Source organism: Gallus gallus, chromosome 24 (genome assembly GCF_016699485.2).
Source record: "Gallus gallus isolate bGalGal1 chromosome 24, bGalGal1.mat.broiler.GRCg7b, whole genome shotgun sequence".
NCBI classification, from domain to species: domain Eukaryota; kingdom Metazoa; phylum Chordata; class Aves; order Galliformes; family Phasianidae; genus Gallus; species Gallus gallus.
In genome coordinates, this window is record NC_052555.1 from 2600981 (window position 1) to 2616705 (window position 15725).

The window sequence follows — 15725 nt, forward strand, 5'->3', positions numbered from 1 at the left end:
ACGGCGCCTGCGCACGGAGGGAGCGGGCGGGGAGCGCGCCGCGATCCCGGCCCCGAGCGGGCGGCGCATGCGCGGTGCGCGACCCGGGCCGGTGCCGTGCGCTGCGAGGCGGGCACGGCGCTCGAGTGTGGGGGCTGCGGGGCCGCTCCCGCCCGCCCGCCCCGGGCTCGCTGCAGCGGAGCCCGTCCGCAGGTCCCCGCCCCGCCGTGCCGCACCGGCACCCGTCGTCCGTGCCGCATTGCGGCCCCTCCGCCCCGGCGCTGAGCGCCCGCCGCCCGCTCCCGGGGGCTCCCGGCCGCCGTCGGCCCCTCCGCGTTCCCGTCCCCGCGGGGCTCCGTCCGCGGTGCTGCCCCCGCCGGTACAATGAGCTTCTTCGGGTTCGGGCAGAGCGCGGAGGTGGAGCTGGTGCTGAGCGACGCCGAGAGCCGGCGGCGGGTGGAGCACAAAACGGAGGAGGGCAAGAAGGAGAAATACTTCCTCTTCTACGACGGGGAGACCGTGTCCGGCCGGGTCATCCTCACCCTGAAGCACCCCAACCGGCGGCTGGAGCACCAGGGCATCAAAGTGGAGTTCATCGGGCAGATCGGTGAGCGGGGCTGCGCGGTGGCGGTGCGGGCCGGCCGTTCCGCACGTGTGCCGGGCGCGGCGTCCCGGCGCTAAAAGTGGGTTATGCGATGCACGGAGAATCCCCACGGCCGGCAGCCCGGCTCCCCGCTTACAGCTCCAGTCCTTTTCCAGGTCGCCGTTCCCTTGTCCTGTTTCCTTCCCTTCTGCTCTGTTACTGATGCAAACCCCGCAATAAATATCATAGAACCGTAGAATGGCCTGGGTTGCAAAGGACCACAGTGCTCATCCAGTTCCAACCCCCTGCTATGTGCAGGGTCGCCAACCAGCAGCCCAGGCTGCCCAGAGCCACATCCAGCCTGGCCTCGAATGCCTGCAGGGATGGGGCATCCACAGCCTCCTTGGGCAACCTGTTCAGTGCGTCACCACCCTCTGTGTGAAAAACTTCTTCCAAATATCCAACCTAAAGATAGCGTGAAACTCGGTGTAAAACTCCATCCTGCAGGCCCAGGGCTTGGCTGTTGGGCCTGGTGCTGACAGCTGCTCGGTGGCACTCTCCAGTCTGTGTCCATTTGCCACTGCTTTGGATAACGCACAGCTCGATGTCTGTGTGCATTGCTGTGTGCCCATTGGTCTCCACGCAGCAGCCACACTCAGGGCAGAGGATGGCAAATGAGGTGGTTTCTCATGTGCATTTCACACCACCAACTGCACCTCCTCCCTCTGCTCCGCTGTGCGTGGTAGTGCTGCAGCCCAGCTTTCCTGAACCCTGCGGGCTGTGCTACGCAGTGTCCATCTCCTGCTCAGCTTTGCTTTGCACACACCCTGGCACAGACAGGTCGGTGACTTTCTCTTGTCGGCAGCCAGCAGCTCTCTGTGCACGTCCCCCAGTTTGGATGCAAGCATTTCCTGCTTGCTTGGAGGCTGCCACACCCACTCCTCAATCTGATGGTGATTGCAGCATTCCACGGCCATGGCTGAGACCCACAGCCAGGATAACTCTGAGATGTGGCCCCCAGCATCACTGCTCTGTGCTGATGCACGAACTGAGCTGTGTGTGTGTGTGATCCTGCACATCTGTGGCCCTCTGCACTCATGTTTAACCCTTAAAACACAAGCTGTACGCCCGCAGCCTTTGCGATGTAAATCACACCCTGTAGGAAATGGAACTGGAGATATTCCCACTCAGATATGCTTTTTAAATTCTTTTGCCTGGCCTCGGTTGTGCATAACGCCCTCTGCAAAGAAAGGGAAGGATAAGCTGAGAGCTCTCTTGTAAGTGCTGGAGTGTAGGTGAGCCTGTTGCTCGTAGGGAGCTGAAGGCTTCCTGCTTCGTTATGCTCCTCAGTGGAAATGAGGCATGGACTTTCTGCTCCACTCCATGCTGCCTTGCACGCCTCTTTTTCCTCACCTTGGAGGATGTTTGAGCCGTATATTTGGACCAACACCCTTGAATTAATACACGTTGCCCGGGCAGTGTGTGCTCGGAGCTGCTGTGTCCTTTGGTTCTGCCCTTTGTGCTGGTTAAGGTGCGGAAGCTGGTATTGCTGATGGCACTCCCTGCATGCTTTCCATCTCAAAACAGCTCTCCTTCTGTTCTTATTCCTCGCTGCCATGAGGTCAGCATGTGTACAAGCTGAGTTACCAGCTGAGGGGTTGAGACACGGAGATGGGTCACAGGGAGTGCAGCCTGGGAGCACAGAACCCGCTTAAGATTTCAGTTCACCTGCAGTTACTGTGCCCTGAGTGTGCCAACCTGATGTTGGCAGGTTGCTTTTTAAACCTCTCAGCTCCGAAAGCTGAAATCACAGCTTAAACCTGTTTGACATGTGGAAGTCTTCGGAAGTGTGGGAAACATCAGTTCTTTCTCTTTGAGCTCTCAGGTGCCAATCTCTGCCCTTCTGAGCTAGCAGAGAACATAGCATGCTGACATTCAGCTCTCCTTGCCTCCTGCATCGTGTGGGAAGATGATATTCGTTCCTCCTCCTGTGGCATGTGGCTTTTCCCTGTCACATCAGTGAGCACTCCCCTCCCAGTGGACACGTGTGGCACTGCTGCCCCACAGCTGGTCTGTGTGTGTGTCCCCCTGCTGCCCAGCCTGCTGGGTTCCATGGCACTTCTTCTGTGTACATCTCAAGGAGCAGAGAACTGAATCTCGTTGCCATTCCTGAACTCTTGCAATCCATCCCAACATCCTCTTCTGCACAGCTTAGTGCTGACGGTGAACCTGTGTGTTGCTTTCTCATCAGGACGGATCAGATTGGCTGAGGCTTTACTTTTCAGAAGGACTGCGTGGGTGTCTTGCTTTCACATAGCTCACTCACAGGGCTGGGAAGGGCAGATTTCATTGATGGTTATGCGTAATACACAGCTGCAAATGCAAATTGCAGAGTTTAAGTTGCTGTTGCTCTGACCTGGGAGAGAGAGGTTTAAGTGTAGAAGGAATAGCTTGCATTAAAGGAGGAGCCTGCAGTCCCATGTAATGCAAGGAGCTTGCAGGGCAAACTGAAGCAGTGTGACCACATGAGCTGAGCTGGTTTGAGCAGTGCTCCCAAAGGTGAATGCTCTTCCCTCACTGATGTTTACCTGTTCTCTAGGGGCTGATGGACACACACGTTTGGTTGCCATGCACTGAGCACTGCCTTAGTGCAGAATCAGTGAGGATCTGTGCTGTTGTTATCCTCTGGTGTGTATCAAAACCAAAGCAGCACCAGCTGGAAGCCTCCTAGCACTCCATTTTTGCTCTGTCACTGCTGTTCCATAGAAGCAGTGGTGTTTTTCATTGTAGTGCCAATGCCTTTGGCCTTGAGTATAAGGCTGTGTAGGAAACGGTGAGAGCGGATGGCACGAGCTGCTGAGTGTTTGTTGGCCTTCTGTTCTGGATGCATTGCTGTTCTGCTTTGAATGATGCCTTAAGCACACGTAAGAGCCAATGAATGTCTTCTGGCTTAAAGGTGATGCAAGCTGTAGGGCTGCTCTGAGTGTAGATGAGCGTGGGAAGGGTTAGCAGTAAATCAAGTAAATATACCAGGAACCTGGGCTGGTGCAGAACAACTCCTTCCTTATTCCTGACTTTGGCATGATGGCTATGAAGAACTGCATTCAGTTCAGGCATCCGTTAATGTGTGTAGCTCTGCTGGCTGGTAGAGCAAGCAAATCACTAATTGTGCCTAAGCAGCAGCTTGCTGTACTGGCTCAGTGGTTGTCACACACGAGGACCTGGCTGTCCCAGCCACAGTGGTGGCACGTGCTCAACTTCTGGCCTACACAGAGAGCAGTGAACAAGTGCAGTGTGCTGCAGCCATGGGCTCCCCCAGTAGGTTCTCTGGGCAGTGGTGCTGATCTGGACATGGGCATGCCTTGTAGCTGTGAAACCTGCATATCCTTACTGTGTATTGCTGCTTTAACACGGACTTGCATCTTCCTAGAGCTCTACTATGACCGAGGAAACCACCATGAGTTTGTGTCCCTGGTGAAAGACCTGGCCCGTCCTGGGGAATTCACTCAATCACAGATATTTGACTTTGAATTCACACACGTGGAAAAACCTTACGAGTCCTACACGGGGCAGAATGTGAAGCTGAGGTGAGTCTCCTCCCTTTGTTGACCCCAATTCTTGGTTCTGTGCAGTGTGCAAATACTGATGCTTACCGTAGTGATACTGGAGTGCAGCATCCCTTCCAAAACACCCTTGTGAGTTTATAATGTGGCTCCAAGTGAAATGTGGTGTTCTGAATTGTGAAACGCTGTCTCTGAGGTCTTTTAGAAGCATACAAGGCTCAAAGGAACCTGTTTGTCCCCATTTCAGTGACAAGAGGAATCAGCCCCTTCTGAATCTACCTAATATTTTCCAATTTACTGGGTAATTAAAAAAACAAAAGAAATTGTTTGCTCTGGTCCCCAGCAGGGACATTTTCACCATCGTGTAATCAGTCTTGTTGACTTTAATTGTGCTCTATATGCAAACAGATGCCTTGCTGGTATCTCGTTCATATGTTGCAAGCTGTATTTCACATCTAGGCGCTCCAGTTGACTTCACATCCAGTCAGTGGCTTCAGAGGGCGGGCTGGAAGACTGTGAGATCTGCAGCCACTGGAGACCGATGTGATCTTACCTCTTGCAGAAGGACAGTGGTTTTCCATATGTGCTCTGCAAGCTCTTATTCAGATCCCCGAAATGATACTTAGGTAATTCAGGCTCACAAATGCACGGAAGCTTAGAAAAGTCTTAGAACAGTCTGTTACTCCATTTGAAAATTCCCTTTTGGCTTTGCAATCCGTTGGCTGCTCCAAAGCCAGGGTACCGGTAGGATTATTTGGATAGCCCAGTGCAATCCATTCAGCCCCGTGCACCTCCTTGCTTCATCTCCATTGCTGCCCATGCAACACTAACAGGAGGGGGGGTTCCCTTGCAGGTATTTCCTCCGAGCAACTGTCAGCCGCAGACTGAACGATGTGGTGAAGGAGATGGACATAGTCGTGCACACTCTTAGCACCTACCCAGAGCTCAACTCCTCTATTAAGATGGAGGTGGGGATTGAGGACTGCCTGCACATTGAGTTTGAGTATAACAAGTCCAAGTAAGTGTCTCAAGAGCAGCCACTGGTGGTGGGGAATCTGTTATAAGGGACTGCTTTCTTTGGAAGCCTGAAGCTCGTGTCTTGCATGTGGTCCTCAAATGCACTTTCTTCATGTGCTCCACTTTATGGCTGGGGCTGAGGATAAGAGCAAAGTGACTTGAGAGCTCTTTGGTATCCTGGTCTGCTCTGCAGTGTTGACTGTGGTGCTTTCTTCCTTCATATGTTAGGTATCATTTAAAAGACGTGATTGTTGGTAAGATCTACTTCTTACTAGTGCGGATCAAGATCAAACACATGGAGATAGATATCATCAAGAGGGAAACGACAGGGACAGGACCCAACGTATATCATGAGAATGACACAATAGCTAAATATGAGATCATGGATGGTGCCCCTGTGAGAGGTGAGAAAGCAGATGATCCCTTTGAAATTCTTCTCCTTGTGTCTTTAAGGGTGGGAATATGAATGCTGCAGTATTTTCAGCTGAACCTGAGCTTGATAGAAATAGGCATCCTGTTTTACCAGTGAACTCATGGCTATTTATGTGGGTGATAAAATAGGACCCCCTTCCTTCTCTGGTATGATGGGAGGATTAGAGGCATAATGAGTTGCTGTGATTTTACTTAATTCTTTCAATGAAGGAGTGGCAGAACCAGGATCAGATGTGAATTCACAGTTGGATTGGACCACCAGTTGGCATTGCTGCAGCTCAGGGCAGAAAGTGTTCTCCTTCAGCACCAGCCTCCTGTGCCACTTGTTTTCCAGTCCCATTGCCCAGCAGAGTTACCTGCCAGAGAAAATGCCACTTGGTTTCTTTCCTGCAGTGCTGTCTTGATGCTGATCACAAACAAGTTCTGTACTGTTAAAGTTGAGGTGAAATAGTTGCTGCCAGTAGCAGGATCTGGCCATGGACCGTATGTGCTGATGGCTTTTTGAAGGAACTTGAGATCTTTCAATTCATTTTGGTCCCCACGTGGAAACAGTCACAAAGTTTGATGTGTCCCAGTGAAATGTGGTTTTGCTGGCACTCCTAGTTTGTATTTCCAGGATCACATCCTGCCTGTGCTGACGGTTTTGTGTTCTTTGTAGGGGAGTCCATTCCCATCAGGCTCTTTCTGGCTGGCTACGAGCTGACTCCAACAATGAGAGACATCAATAAGAAGTTCTCAGTGCGTTATTACCTCAACCTGGTGCTGATTGATGAGGAAGAGAGACGCTACTTTAAACAGCAGGTGAGAAACAGCTGTTTGGTCCTCTTGGACCCATAGGCTGTCACTCGGGTTACGGAGGACCTGCTGGGATCCTGGGGGAGAGAATCTCACTTTCTAATAGAGTATGTGTAAGGACTGGACAGCTTGGAGCATGCAGAGAAGGCCTAGAAGAGATGGTCCACATGGGTCAGATGTGTGTGCTGCTGGGAATGCACGTAAAAGGTGCCCACCCAGTAGTACTTCTCCACTCTCTTGCTCCAGTGCTTTGCTTTATTGAGTCTGATGCAGTTACCAGTGGCAATGGGACGGATCTGCCCTAGACGTCCACTGGGTTCGCCTCCGTGCCCAGATCATGGGGAGGAGACGTTCAGGAAGGCAGCATAGCGAGTGGAAGATGCCAGCGTGGGCACGTTCCCACTGGGTGCGAGCTGTGCTGGGCAGCTCGGTTCAGCCTTTGGGTCTGGGTGGGGCTGGGGGCAGGTCTCACAAGCCCTGACAAGCCATGCTGGGTGTGTTGCTGCAGGAGGTGGTGCTTTGGAGGAAAGGAGACATAGTGAGGAAGAGCATGTCCCACCAAGCGGCCATCGCCTCCCAGCGCTTTGAGGGGACGTCCTCACACACGGAGGCCAAGACCCCCAGCCAGCCTGCAGAGAACAACGGCCGGCAGTGAGAGGCCACGCAGAGGAGGGCTGCTGTGGAGCCAGTGGGGACAGCAGCGAGGAGGAAGAAAAAAACACTTCAGAGACTTCGTGAAAAAAAAAAAAACACAACAAATATCCGTTTTTGAACTCAATTCCTTTCTTCAAAGGACTAGCAGGGTGGGAAGGGGCTGGGAGGGCAGGGCAAGGCGGAGCGCTGGCGGTGCAGAGTTGAAGGTACCTCAGTGCTTCCCCATCCACTACATTCCTCTGGGGTCGGCTGCTTTGAGGCGCATCTGGAGGCTGCGGAGCTGCCTGATCTCCTCTTTGCCCCGAGACCCTTTTGGTGTGGCTGCGGGGAGGGAGAGAGCAAGTGAAGGCCAAACCTGCTGCCGCGGCTCAGCGGTGTGGAGGTTGCTTTGGGGCTGCGTGGGATGGGTATTTTTCTTGCCTTTCAGAAATCTTCACAAGGGAAAAATGACACAGCATTTAGTTGGAAGGTAGAGGAGGGAGTTGGAGACTGAGGCGCAGCCTATTTGAAGTGGCTTCACGTTATCCCCTCACTGCCTCCTCTTCCTCTTTGTGTCGGTGGCGGATTCTCTGTGACAAGCAGTTATATAATGTAGTTGAGTCAGGCAGTGCCACGCAGCCACTTTGCTGGTGGAGCACGGGCAGCAGGACGGCTGGTGTGTCCCTGTGGGAGCTCCTGGCTGTGTGCTGTTTGGGGGGGAGCTGGGCTGGTTGGTAGGGAGGGAGGCATGTGAATCCAGTAGGATGCGGAACAGAAGGGTGGCACAGGTTGGGCAGTGCAGTGAGGGTCGGGGGGAGCGAGCAGTGGTGCTGGGTGGTCGAGAAGTCGGGGCAGGAAGGCTGCAGGCTGAGAGCAGTGCCTTCTGAGCGCTGTCTGTGGGATTCAGCCTCTGGTTGCTGCACTCAGCCAGGTCCCAGCTGCTGCTGCGGAGCAGGGCAGACCAACCTCGGGAGGTCTGGAGCAGAGTGTAGGGACGTGAAAAATACTATGGGAGTGAGCTTATACTGCACATGCTGCCCCGCTTATGCTTTGTGTCCTTGTGACAGAGCAGGCTTTGCAGCAGGGCAGAGAGCAGTACAGAAACATGTGTTGTATTGTGTGCTCTCTAGCCTGCAGAATGAGGATTGGTACTGCCAGAAAGAGGATGCAGTTGTTTAAGGAGCTCGTGGCTGATGCGTGCTGCTAGAATAAGCCAAGCAGCAGCTGGAAGGATGGTAGAGTTCTCACATTCCAGAGGCACATTCTTGAGGCCTGAGCTGAAGTCACCAGTGAGGTCTGAGGGTGTGCCTTGAACTGAGAACCTGAATGCAGTTGTGGGGTTTTTTTTAATAATAAAATAAGCTGCTTTTAGTCTTCAGCTCAGTAGAGTCATGAGAACATTCCCAGAATGGAATCACTCCTCCATTAAAAATTAGAAATGGCTTTGTAGATCTGATTGAGTTTGGAGAATATCCATCCTGTTTAGATGCCCTTCAGAGAAGCAGGTGGTTGGAGCTCCTAGCAGAGAGAGAGAAGCCTGCACTACGTGCTGGGATAGGAGCTCCATCAAGTGGGATTTGTCTGAGTTTCCCTGCAAGTTTGTGGCTCGCTATGGTTTTGTCCAGCTTCTTTCTGATTCTGGAATGAACCTCCTCTGCCTCTGTCCTACAGCTGAATGTAGAACAGTTGTCTTGCAGCTGGGAAATGGAGGCATCTTCTGCTTTGTTTAGTCAAGTGATGCTGGTGGAGGGAATGGGGTCAGGGTGGGAAGGGGAGCTTTTTATGTAATAAGACAGCTACTGTATTTCAGTGATCAATGTGTGTTTCTGCTTGCCAAAGTAAGTTATCTTTTAATCACCATGTGTAAGGTTGTGGTTTTTAGTAGAGCTGGGCAGCCTCGCTCTGTTGTAGAGGACACTAATGAACTCATCTCTGCTGAATGCTCGTGTCACACCATGTTTCTGCTCTGTAGTAGTGAAGACGTGACTTGCTCTTCTTTACATGAGAAGTGTGTGCCATGGGCTGGAGCCGTGTGCTCCTCAGGCTGAAGCAAAAGCTGAGACAACTACCTTGTTATGCCAGGGCAAGGGGTGGTAACGTCCGCACGTGGCAAAGCAATCTGGATGTTACTTTGACACTCACTTATTCTACTCCCCCTCTATGAAGGGGGAACCACCTGCGTTGTGGCAATACACAATCTTTGAGAGACAAGTGAAGCTCCTGCAGGAGCCTCAGGGGATAGCAGACTATCTTTCCACAGCTAAGCTGAGCACAGCAGCACCCAAACCACCCTCTGCTTGCCCTCAGCTCCCCTCTTACTTGGAATTTTTCCCCTCGTGAATTCCTTTTGATTGTAGGCCATGTGGTATTAAAGAAACCCCATGGATGAAAATGTCTTTGCATTCCAGGAGTGGTTTGTTTACTGTCTGAGCAGCATCAGTGCAGTCTGACAAGATAATGCACTGTAAGGAGATTTCAATTGATCATCTGTTTATCGCTTCTAGAGGGCTTGCTTAGAATGAATCATAGAATGGCTTGGGTTGGAAGGGACCTTAAAGATCATCTAGTTGCAACTCCCCTTCCATGGGGAGGGTTGAAAAGAAGTGCATGAGCCTATATGGCTTTTTGTTTTGTTTTTTCCTCCTCTGTGCCTCTCTCCCCTGCGTGCTGCGGAATCACAATTTAGAAATGATCCCCACTTTTACTTACTCTAAGGATCGTTTAACCTGTTGCCCACTAGGCCCTCTGTTTGTCTGGGGTGGAGCAGATGTGCTGAGCAGATAAGTGGAAGCATAAGAACAAGGTACTATAGGAAAGCACTTCATTAGCACGGTGCGGGGCAGACACTAATTGAGTTGTGCTCTCCTGAGCTGGATGGTTGTGTGCATTACTTGGGTCATTCCCTCTCTCTTAGGCAGCGTCAGGCAGGGGGGAGTGGGCAAGTACTAAACCAAGCAGTGCAACTTGTAATTAAGCCTCTGCTGTGTTTACATGTTTCTTAATTCGTCGTCTTTTCAATGGCTGTATTTTAAAACTTGTTTTTTTGTTGGTTTTTTTTTTGTCTCTCCAATTAAAAAAGAGCCAGCCTTGGCTGTCAAACGCTGTGCATGAGTTTGTCTGATATGATTTGTAGTGCCTGGGTTGGGTCAGTGCTGTCGTTGGTTGGTTTTCTTCATGGTATTAAGGCATTTTTCTTTGCTGTGGTCTTTAGAAAGCACATCACTGTTGGAAGCCGTGCCGATGGAGGACACATAGCCTAAAAATTAGCAGGCTCATTTCTCCTTTCTGATGTCACTGCTAAAGTAATACGGGAAGTTTTGTACCTGCAGGAAGTTAACAGTGATCTGCTCGGCAGTAATTAGGTTAGATGTGTATACATGGAAATATTCTTGCTTTAGACAGAAGCATAGCGACATCTTTCTGCAGAAAAATGTCCCGCTGCAGTACATGGAGCTGCACTGCATCCTCCAGAAAACATCCTCAAGGATGTTTCCTTCAAGAGAGAAATTGCACAGTGTCACTACTGCTAAAATTGAGCGGCTGCAATTGATTCTAAAAGGCTTTATTTAAAAATAAGCAAAACAAACAAACAAACATCAGTGTCGGAGTAAGGGACATAAAGCTTCAAATCATTTGCAGGCTTGTTCTCCTTGCTGTGGTTGAGTAAGTAAACTTGAGAATTATGCTGGTTTAGGAAGAGGCATCAATGGGCTGGGTACAAGCTGTGCTGCTGTCAGTTTCTTAATGTGGCTTTTCCTCTTCCAGGCTCAAGACAAAATCAAATTCCTCTGTATTGGAAAGGTAAGGAAAAAAGAGTCGTAAGTGGAACTTCCAAGTTGTCTGGGTGCAGGCTGCCTCTCAGAAGGAATGGCACTGAGACCAAAGGAGAAGGCTTTTACCTTGTGTCAGTGGTTGGATGGAAAGACGTTGTCTTGAGAAGAGCATCATGTTCTTTAGGGGCCCTCCATCTGCTTTGTGTGCCAGGTGGTGAGTCTTGATTTCAGAAAGGGGGATGAAACGTTTTGTCATCCGCACAAACTGGACATCCACCTGGCAGGTGATGAGCAGCAAAGGAGCATGGATGAAGAAGGATTTAGCATCCAGATAACACTCAAGATCTTTGAGGAAATAAGGATTTTAAACTGAATCAAATGACTAATGTATAGTATCTTGTAATGGTACAGAAGTTTTTTCTTGCTGAAGGCTGAAAATCTCAGATGCTTCTGGCAGGCCACTTGTTTACACCAATCTTAGCACCATGCACTAGCAACATACATTTATGTGGTCACAGACAGTATAAAACAAAGCTGCAGGTTATATAGCCAGCCTTTGAGCAGTCACTTCCTTATAACGTAGTATGAATCAAAACCATAGTTTTCATTGCTATAGACTAAGAGTAGTGCTTGAAGATGTTTGTTCTCCTTCCTGACCCAGAATTCTGCAATGGATGCAAAACTGACCTCCTTGCAAGGAAGATCTGAAAATGTAGGGAGATGCATTTCGTTGTGGAAGTAACGGAGGAGTAGAGAAAACAATCAGGATTGGGTTTTCTCTCAATGGAGAAAAAGGTAGGTAGGCTAGGGCAGAAGCTTCCAAAGATATGCAGTATAAGAGGCTCCTAACTGCACTGGGATCAAACACAGAGCTTAAAATGATCGTATTTAGTTTGCTACGTTACCATGGACCATTTGGGGTTCTCTTTTCTGCTGGAGGAATCATAATGAGGGTCCTTCTGATCGAACTGTGTGTGATCAGGGTATGCTTCCTTTACAATCTGAAACAGAATGGGAGATGAATATGAGATGAGCTCCTGTCAGTTAAATGCTGTTGTCAGCAAAGGGTATGAAACGCCCTTGAGAAAGCTGTGCTCAGACAGAAGAGGAATAATGCTGGTGCAAAAGTGAGCCTTGCTTTCTCTGAAATCCATTCTAACAGATATATTTCCTTCCTTTAGATTCCTTGGCTGGAAGCACTGCATAACAGTATGGATGTCAATGGAGCATCGTCATCTCTTTAGAGAGCAAAGTGGAGGGAATGCATGTAACAGAGGAAAACTGGGCACAGGTCTTAATGAAAAAGCTTTCCTCTGCCCTAGGCTTTAATATTACTTCCTTGCAGAGTCAGCACAGTAGAATTTAGCGAATTAGATATCAATCAGAAACCATGAGTGCAGAGCAATGTTTTGCATGGCTGGAGATGCTCTGAAATGACAGCAAGGTAGCAGTGATGTGGTTTCATTTCTCTGGGGAAAGATGCCAAAGATGCTCACCACGATACATACAATGAGCCGAGATACTCTAGGCCTATTTGCTGCTCTGATTAGACTTCCTTTTGCACTCCTCTGGTTGTGAAACAGAAGCAAGGCTAACAAGCTGTTTGATAACCCACCGATTACTTTTTTCCTCCCCGACACACAGAATGAGGCACTCACCTTGACAATGCCAACAATGCCAGGCTCTTTGCAGTTACTGTGATAGAAGAATGCCTGTTGCCCAAGTTTCATGGCTCTCAGGAAGTTCCTTGCCTGTCAAATTAAAGTGAGAGACTTTGAGCAATTGATATGAAACCCTCAGGGTTTCTTTGTAACAGCTAGAAACGAGACCTAACAACAGGTGAGAGGTATGTGCTTCAGTCTATTCATACATCTCTCCTACGTTGGTCGTACAGATGTTTTACACTGCAATGAAATTATATTAAAAGAAAGGTAAAGAGCTAGATATTCTTTGTTAGAAGGTGTGAGGGACTGTAACAGCTCAGCCACCTTCATTTGGGGATAGCAAGAGACTGAAGTTAGCTGTCAGCAAACAGGCAGTGGAGCAGACTGTATTAGGCAGAAGAAGTGCATGTAGATTTCCTTTGCACAGGAATCCTGGAGCAGACAGAGCAGACAGCTGCACACTGACAAGGCACAGTGTTTGGCTGAGCACATTCTTGCTCAGAGGTGTCAAGGGAAGCTGATCATCTGTGGGACCTGTTAGAGACTAAGCTAAAGAAGAAATGGACGATTTAAGAGAATATTACCCAGCTTGCATCTAGTTTTAATTTAGAGATAATTAAGCAGTTTTGACTCCTGACAGAAAACAGCTGTCAAAGCAGGCAGACTACATCAAAAGAAAATACTCCAGCACTTCAGGCAAAGGAAACAAGTCATCTGTGAAGAGAGAGAACGTTTCTCTAGTGATATTTCAGTGACTCAGCCTTTGACATCTGCTTCTTACCTGGTAGTTTCTTACTCCTTCCCAAAAGGTTGTCTGATTGGGCTGAGCCTTCAAGTCTTCAATGCTGAACTGCCAAATGGAATGAACACACAGGTTAAGTCCAGGAGGCAGTGTGATCTCTGTTGCCTTATTGTCTGTTTTGCCTAAATGTCTGTAGCTCCTTCAGTTAGAGTTCAAACTTCACAGAAATGTTTTTGTTCCCGTAGGGTTTAAAGAAAAATTAATCTTCATGAAGAAGAAATGCTGTACCAAGTGTAAGGGCAGAGCCTGAAACAGATGGAGTCCCTGCTACCTACAGCTAAGCAATCTAACACCGATTTCCTCTTTAAGTATCAAACCACAATGTTGCTGAACAAGAATACTAGAATGGGTGTCAGTGCTTACTTTCACATCCACTCCCTTCTCAAGCCTGCTCTCTGGCTCCGATTTCAGAAGCCAATGGCAATATGTTATCTTGCTTTCCTCTCCACCAGAATCAGATTCTTTTGCCTTTTTCCAGTTCTTCCATCCTGACTTGGAGCTCCCAGCTGGAGGTTTCGTGGACTTTTCCTCTTCCTCCTTATCTTCAGTCTCCTCCTCAGTCTTGGCAATTTTAGCATCAGGCTCCTTTTTATCTTAAAAGAAATGAGGAAGAAAAGACCAATCTGGTAAAACAGAATGTTTCTGATAATGACTGGTGCTGAAACCATTTTAGTCACCCAGGCTACTTCTACATACTGTCGTATGAGTGCAACAGAACTTTGGTGTACCCTGGATGTTACACGTAAGAGAGTTTCTTTACTTATCAGTGTTTCTGCACATTTCTAGTTTGCATCTGAAATACAGATTTTGTTTCTTGTCACGTGCATAAACAAAGCCAGGACAGACCATAATGTCCTCATGAAGTGTTATTTGAAGGTGTTTTTTTTTTTTTTTTAATTAATTGCTGAGAAATTAACAGCTGGCCAAAAGAGGTCACTTTAGATCAGTCTGATAAATAACAGGAAAATTCAGCAGCAAAGGAAACTGTGTTGGTTACTGCATTAGCCAGGAGCCTTACGTTAAGCATTTGCTGTGCTACCAGTTTGGAGGGGGCCCCTATGCCTGTCTGTCCTGAGTGTACACAGCAAAAAGCAGTGATAAAAGGGAATGAAGGTGGTTATCTGCTGGAGCCTATTCAACAGATGAGTAGCACAGAGGAGCCAACTGTTTAATTTTCTCATCTTATGCCTTAAACATCAGATAATGCTGCCTTAAGTGCAAGGCTTTTGATTATTTTTGTTTTGTGTTTTCTGCATATGGTACCACATCATTTCTGTGCCAGTTCAGTACTGGGTATAGTACTAAACTGGGTATACTTTGACCAACCAGCTTCAGCATGCAGGATCTGAAAGCTCTTAATAAATGGATGAGTCACATTTCTTAACTGTCTTGTGCCGAGAATACAGCACTGTCCCTCTCTTACATCTACCAGACTCGTCTCAGTCACACATGGATGCTCAGCCCACTTTTACAGAGGAAATGCTGTCTCAAATGCTGTCTCAAAGACACATGGCTTGGAAGACATGGCGGTTAAGATGACTGTACTTGCACTGTAGCCCAGAACCTCATGTAAGAGATGCTCAGTTAATCAGGACATAGCACAGACCTGCTACTGCTCCTTTGTCCCTCTTTCTGCTCGGCCAGGGCATCTCTGGGCTCTTTGAATTGTCTTCACCAAGAAGCACCTGCTGAATGAAAGAGGGCAGACTGCTGCTTTATTCGGGCAAGCTGAAGAAAAAAAAAAGTTAGGATAGCTGAGAGAATGGAAAAGCTGTGCAGTAAGTGGAGAGTTCGTTTCCTCCCTTGAGCTCAGCCATTTCCTCTATCAGTGCAAGTCCTGGCACTGGTTGAGGACCGCACCCGGGCTGCCCTCCCGAGCCGCGCTCTGATGGACGTTGGCAGCAGGGCTGCTTTTCCCCACGGCGGAGCAGCTGTTGAAGGAAAGTCCCGAAGGCGCTCGGCCTCAGCATGGCCGTTTTCTGCCGTGTAAGAGGAGCCGTGCCGTCGGGAAAGCGAAAGCAGTTTTGCTTGCAGCGCTCCGTCCAGCCTGCCCAGCACGGAGCTCATCGCACGCAAACGTCCTTTGCAAAAACGGAGCGCAACTTGGCCGCTCGAACCGCAGCCCCGTTCTGCCGGCAGCCCCTGTCAGAAGTTATGTGGCTCTGAGCGCTCCTCCTCCCTCCAGTCGGGCCGGCACCAACTTTCCCACCACCCGGACCCAGCGTCCCGTCCCGTCCCGTCTCCCCGCCGCTCCCCTCACCAGCTCCGGCCGCGGCCGCCCCTCCGCCTCGGTGCGGGGAAGGATGCTCTCGCCCTGCCCGAGCTTCAGCGCGGGCGGAGGAAACGCGCCGTCCCCCGCCCTGTTGGAGTCGGAAGTCTGTAACCGTTATGCAAAAAAGGCATCGCCCGGCGACTCGCCTCCTTCAGCGGCCAATGCGGGCGGCCCCGCGCCGAGGACTACAACTCCCGGCTGCCGCCGCGGCG

At 49.7% G+C, this 15725-nt stretch overlaps 2 protein-coding genes across 3 annotated transcripts; one reads left to right on the forward strand and one right to left on the reverse strand.

Moving 5' to 3' along the window:
- Positions 1 to 71: 71 nt before the first annotated feature.
- Positions 72 to 10106, forward strand: VPS26B (VPS26, retromer complex component B). Its single transcript, XM_417878.7, has 6 exons — positions 72 to 586; positions 3993 to 4149; positions 4979 to 5143; positions 5371 to 5546; positions 6233 to 6375; positions 6878 to 10106. The coding sequence occupies exons 1-6, from the start codon at positions 364 to 366 to the stop codon at positions 7022 to 7024; spliced, it is 1011 nt and encodes a 336-aa protein (XP_417878.1). The 5' UTR covers positions 72 to 363; the 3' UTR covers positions 7025 to 10106.
- A 442-nt stretch (positions 10107 to 10548) lies between these two features.
- On the reverse strand, positions 10549 to 15612 carry THYN1 (thymocyte nuclear protein 1). 2 transcript variants are annotated; one of them, NM_204287.3, is made up of 8 exons: positions 15502 to 15612; positions 14848 to 14926; positions 13605 to 13834; positions 13221 to 13289; positions 12434 to 12526; positions 11681 to 11776; positions 10902 to 11052; positions 10549 to 10790 (listed from the first exon to the last, which is right to left on the reverse strand). In NM_204287.3, the coding sequence occupies exons 2-8, from the start codon at positions 14888 to 14890 to the stop codon at positions 10744 to 10746; spliced, it is 729 nt and encodes a 242-aa protein (NP_989618.2). In that variant the 5' UTR covers positions 14891 to 14926; positions 15502 to 15612; the 3' UTR covers positions 10549 to 10743. The 2 variants fall into 2 exon arrangements, with proteins under 2 accessions (NP_989618.2, XP_015153423.1); XM_015297937.4 differs by having other exon boundaries at positions 14848 to 14929.
- Between the last annotated feature and the right edge of the window lie 113 nt (positions 15613 to 15725).

What these genes read in the sequence shown, in the direction of transcription:
- THYN1 (NM_204287.3), bottom strand. Translation starts at nt 14,890, where the DNA reads ATGCCCTGGCCGAGCAGAAAGAGGGACAAAGGAGCAGTAGCAG. An exon ending in AGAAGGGAGTGGATGTGAAA is followed by an intron (nt 13,290 to 13,604) that starts GTAAGCACTGAC and finishes TCCATTTGGCAG; the next exon opens with TTCAGCATTGAAGACTTGAA. An exon ending in GCATTGTTGGCATTGTCAAG is followed by an intron (nt 11,777 to 12,433) that starts GTGAGTGCCTCA and finishes ATTCTGTTTCAG; the next exon opens with ATTGTAAAGGAAGCATACCC.
- VPS26B (XM_417878.7), top strand. Translation starts at nt 364, where the DNA reads ATGAGCTTCTTCGGGTTCGGGCAGAGCGCGGAGGTGGAGCTGGTGCTG. An exon ending in GGAGTTCATCGGGCAGATCG is followed by an intron (nt 587 to 3,992) that starts GTGAGCGGGGCT and finishes GCATCTTCCTAG; the next exon opens with AGCTCTACTATGACCGAGGA. An exon ending in GGGCAGAATGTGAAGCTGAG is followed by an intron (nt 4,150 to 4,978) that starts GTGAGTCTCCTC and finishes GTTCCCTTGCAG; the next exon opens with GTATTTCCTCCGAGCAACTG.